Source organism: Charadrius vociferus, unplaced genomic scaffold (genome assembly GCF_000708025.1).
Source record: "Charadrius vociferus isolate BGI_N301 unplaced genomic scaffold, ASM70802v2 scaffold214, whole genome shotgun sequence".
Taxonomy (NCBI): domain Eukaryota; kingdom Metazoa; phylum Chordata; class Aves; order Charadriiformes; family Charadriidae; genus Charadrius; species Charadrius vociferus.
The window spans coordinates 1,141,619-1,145,842 of NW_009647955.1; the positions used below are offsets into that span (position 1 = coordinate 1,141,619).

At 48.4% G+C, this 4,224-nt stretch overlaps 1 protein-coding gene across 1 annotated transcript in view; it reads right to left on the reverse strand.

The window, feature by feature from the left end:
- PSMD1 (proteasome (prosome, macropain) 26S subunit, non-ATPase, 1) overlaps positions 1-241 on the reverse strand; it is a 76,079-nt gene extending 75,838 nt beyond the window's left edge. The window contains exon 1 of the mRNA XM_009883405.1: positions 76-241. Coding sequence (XP_009881707.1) covers positions 76-241 — 166 coding nt within the window. The remainder of the gene's footprint in view (positions 1-75) is intronic.
- Between the last annotated feature and the right edge of the window lie 3,983 nt (positions 242-4,224).

Genomic DNA, 4,224 nt, shown 5'->3' on the forward strand with positions numbered 1-4,224 from the left:
TACCCCATGGATTTCCTGCGTCTGGCGGGCTGCCTCTGGTCTCACACACCGTGTGGCTGTGGGGAAAGGACTCACCCCCAACCCATTTCCCCCTTAGAAAGAGGAGCACCTCTACAGGTGCATCCGACAGCGCCTCACCGAATCCTTTTTCCCCATCCGTCACTTTGCAGGCACAGGGCAGTGCCCGTATCTCCTCCCACACCCCTCTGTACCCGAAGATGCCCCATTTGTGGAGGAGCATGGCATCGCTTAGGCTCCTATTTTGGACAGATGAGAAATTCACGCAGGTGGATCTGCACGGAGGAAAGCCCGGCTCAACAGCAATGGTGCTGCACAACAGGAGATCAAAGCACCCAGACTTCAGCAGCATTGGTTTCTACCTGTTTCTACTCAATAGGAAAAAATACTTTTCAGAAGGGCCTGAGTTCCTTGAGGAAACCTGATCTTTTATCCCAACAGCCTCAATGGACTGAAGCCAAAGTGGCCTCTTGAGTCCACATTATGATTTGCAGCTTCTCCAAATAACGTATGTGCTAATCACATACGTGGAAATAACCTGTGTCCTCAATGAATCATAGAAATAAGGTCCTGTGCTTAAGGAACTTACAAGGACTCAGCAGAGGTAAAGTTTCTTTCCTGTTATGCCATAGGGTATATTCAAAGGCCCTCAGTTAGTGAATGTTACTAATTAGAGTTATCAGAGCCCTACTCACACCACCAAGAGGGTCAGCCCCGCTCTTCTTAGACAACAGAGAAGGTCTCCAGCCTTCCCCACTGCCCACAGGTGAGCAGCCTATCTGAGCTGCACGCAGACCAATTCTGCTGATCTTCTGGATGCCATAAACTGGGGTCGCTTCCATTCCTTCCCAATATACCTTTTATTTAAATGAAGAGAAATGTCAGTTAAACCATGCATAACGCTACTTTAAGTTTAACACCATGGTAAACAAAAAACAAACTGAAGCACGTTCCAATTCAGAAATTAAATGTCTTTATTCTTTACAGCAAGCACTAAGGTAACAGTGCCCATAAATTATTAAATCAATTAAACATGCAAAACTATTTGCTGTACCTCCACATGCCCAGCTAGTAAAAAAAAAAAAAAAGAAAAAAAAAGAAAAAAAGAATTCAAGTCACTTTTATTCCTCAGTCAAAGGAAAACAATACTTGTGGTCAAATGTATTCCAACTCACACCTCCTAAACCCCAGGCTGTTCATCCACAAAAGTCTCACTGCAAGGGTAAACTTGCATGATTTATTTAAAAATTACCAGTGAATAAATCCATTGGATTTGTAGCGCTAAGATAGGTTTAACTGCAAATCTGTACTCTTGGGCCACCCTTTCATTGGTAAATTCTAGGTGGCAAAGAACAAATACTGCAAGAAAAGATTCACCTGATCATACTGTCAAGTGCTACTGGACTCACCTAACCAAGGGCTTTATTGGGAAAGTACGTAACTGCCCGGCGACCTGGGCTCTGCTGTGAAGACGAGCAAAGGGACTCCACCACACAGCAGACCTATGTGCTCATGCCAGGGACAGAGCGGGAGGATGCCTTCATCTTGCTAAGATGTACTTACCACTCGGTGCTGAAGCCTGGGGTCATGACTACAGCCGCCCACAAAATACATTTCCATTTTCCACCTGATCATAAGCAAAGAAAACCTACAGAAATCCTGCAGGCTGGAAGGAGAGCGGGTTTGTGCCCTCTCTGCAGAGCAACATGCTCCACCAATGTCAGGTATCTCCTAGGTTCGCTCTCCTCAGTCCACCCCCACGCAGGAGAGTGTTTCTGCTGTGAAGAGATGCAACATGCACTTCCCCAAACGCTGCTCACTGGGACCTGGCATCCACCTACTCCCTCCCTCCCACCTTCTTATGCAGCAGCTACAGCACCTTATGGCTGCATTTCAGGCGAAGCTTTCCTATGTAGCCCAAGCCTAATGATCCCAACACATTCAAGCAAGTAGCGTGATAACACAGAGACTTGCTGGGCACACCTGGAAATGCTCCCCGTCTCTCCCATGTGACCCCGCCAGCATGCCCCAGACACCCTCAGCCGCTCTCTCCCAGCCAAAAAGGCAAAGCACCGCCACAAAAGGGACCGACTCTAAACCCAAGAGCTGCTAAGCTCTGCTCCAGCATTACCATCATTACTCCAGCGAGGTAGGTAAGTGTTGCTGTCCCCATCCGACTGTTGGGGAAACTGAGGCACCGAAAAATGGTTTGTTGAAAAATGTTGAGGAACATGATCATGAGCAGAGCTGGGTAAAAAAAACATCCCCTGCTCCAAGTAAGAGCTGGAGAGATGCCGAAGGCACACTGCTGGGAGAGGGTACTGGCCGGGGCTGGCAGGACTGCAGACACTTCAGCTGCCGCTGCGAAAAAAGGAGCGAGAGAAAGGACAGATGCTCATGGAGGATGTACTGCCATAACTCAGCAGCTAACCCAGAGAAGAGGTAGGCAGGACATGACAGGCTGAAGTTTCTGGCCTGAAACTCCAAAAACAGCCAGTCCCAAACAAAACACAGCTTGTGCTAAAAATAAAACAAGACCTGTTTTATGTTGCATTAGAGTAAAAATAAAAAAGGTATTCTTACCATTACAGTAATATTACTCATAAACCAAGGATTTGTTACTGATTGTGTTGCCCCACAGGCTACAGGCGGCCCTTTGGAACTACTTAAACAGATTATTTTTATATTTATTTATGAAGCAGACACACCTCGTTGAGAGGAATGTTGCAGGCCACCTCCAGGACCAGCCACCACATGGGTGTGGAGATGTTCCAGGTAAGATGGGCCTCTCCTATAACCCCACCTAGCATCAGCCACACCGTAGTGTCCATCCGCCACCCCCTCCAATCCAGGCAGTCCATCAGTCAGTCTATGAGCACCAGGACAAGCCAGAGTGACGGCTCTTCCTCCCAAATCACACTCTGCTCCAGCTGCCATTACTATTAGTATCTTTTACGTTATTCTTGCTACCCAACAGTGTGCTGTTATTGCATTTCTTCACATTACACAGTTCCATTCAAGACTTTTCAGTAGCTGGTAGATCCGAGATCTCATATTTTATCCCACCGCAGCCTCCATGCCACTATTTGTCTTTTTTTTGTTTGTTTTTTGTTTTTTTCACCTGATCAGAGAGAGGGCAGGAACTTCAAAGCAGCAATAAAGCAGGAAAATAAGGCAGCAGAATCTGTTTGCCAGGGAGGCCAGCCCTGGCAATCTCAGCAGGGAGCTTTGCTCAGGATTAGAAAACGTTCCTCTTTCTTCAAACAGGTGGCTGCCTTTCACACGCAAAGTCCCCACATCATCTCACCCAGGACATGAGATACATCCCCAAAGGGCTTCTCAGAAGCCCAGTGTCCATCAGCAGCTCCAGGCACCCCCGGGCAGGAGGGTGCAGCAGGGGATGGCTCTCTGGCACGGACCTCAGAGGCTGTTGGCAGCTACAGAAGACCCTGGCAAGTTAAGCTGAGCAGCTTCTCCCCAGAGCAGTGGGTCCTCGGAGGAGAGGGTGAGTGGGCATGCACCAGCCTCTCCTCCCACTGCTCCAAATACACTGGGCAGATCCGGGACACGGACTGTGCTGGGTGCCCAGCAGCTCTAGGTGCCCGTGTCTCCAGCAGCTTCTTCATAGTTTCCGTTGGGAGACAGGCCGGTCAGAGCCACTTCTTCTTCGGGGTCCTGCAGGTGATCTGCAAAGAGCAGAGAGAGGTGAAGGGAGATCTGAATGGGAAACTCTTCTTCATGTAAAATGCAACTTAACATGAAAAGAAAGTATGGGACGAAGCAATTGATATATACTCATGACCTAAGCACAGATTATTTTTTTCATAACTGATTTTCATTTCGTTTCACAGACTCAACATTGCTTCAACAAACAGGGGTGATCTCTGACCAAGGGAGCACAGAGCCCAGCTCCCTCGGCTCCTGCGGTCTCAGCAATCTCAGAACAAGTTGTGTGGCCGTGAGGTGTCACCTGCCTGGCACTGACTGCAAGATCAGACACTTAAATTTTCTGACCGTAGAAGACATGTCTCGAAGCTGCACAAACATTTCAATTGTTTTCTCAGGCCCTTATGCTTTTGACAGTGGAGGAGCTGCCCCTCCTCTGTGTGCTCCATAGAGCAGCCTGGATGTCCACGCCACGCACCTTGTAGCCTCCTGCAATGGGAGCTCTCGGCAAAAAGACCATCACTGCTGGGAAAGGCGAGC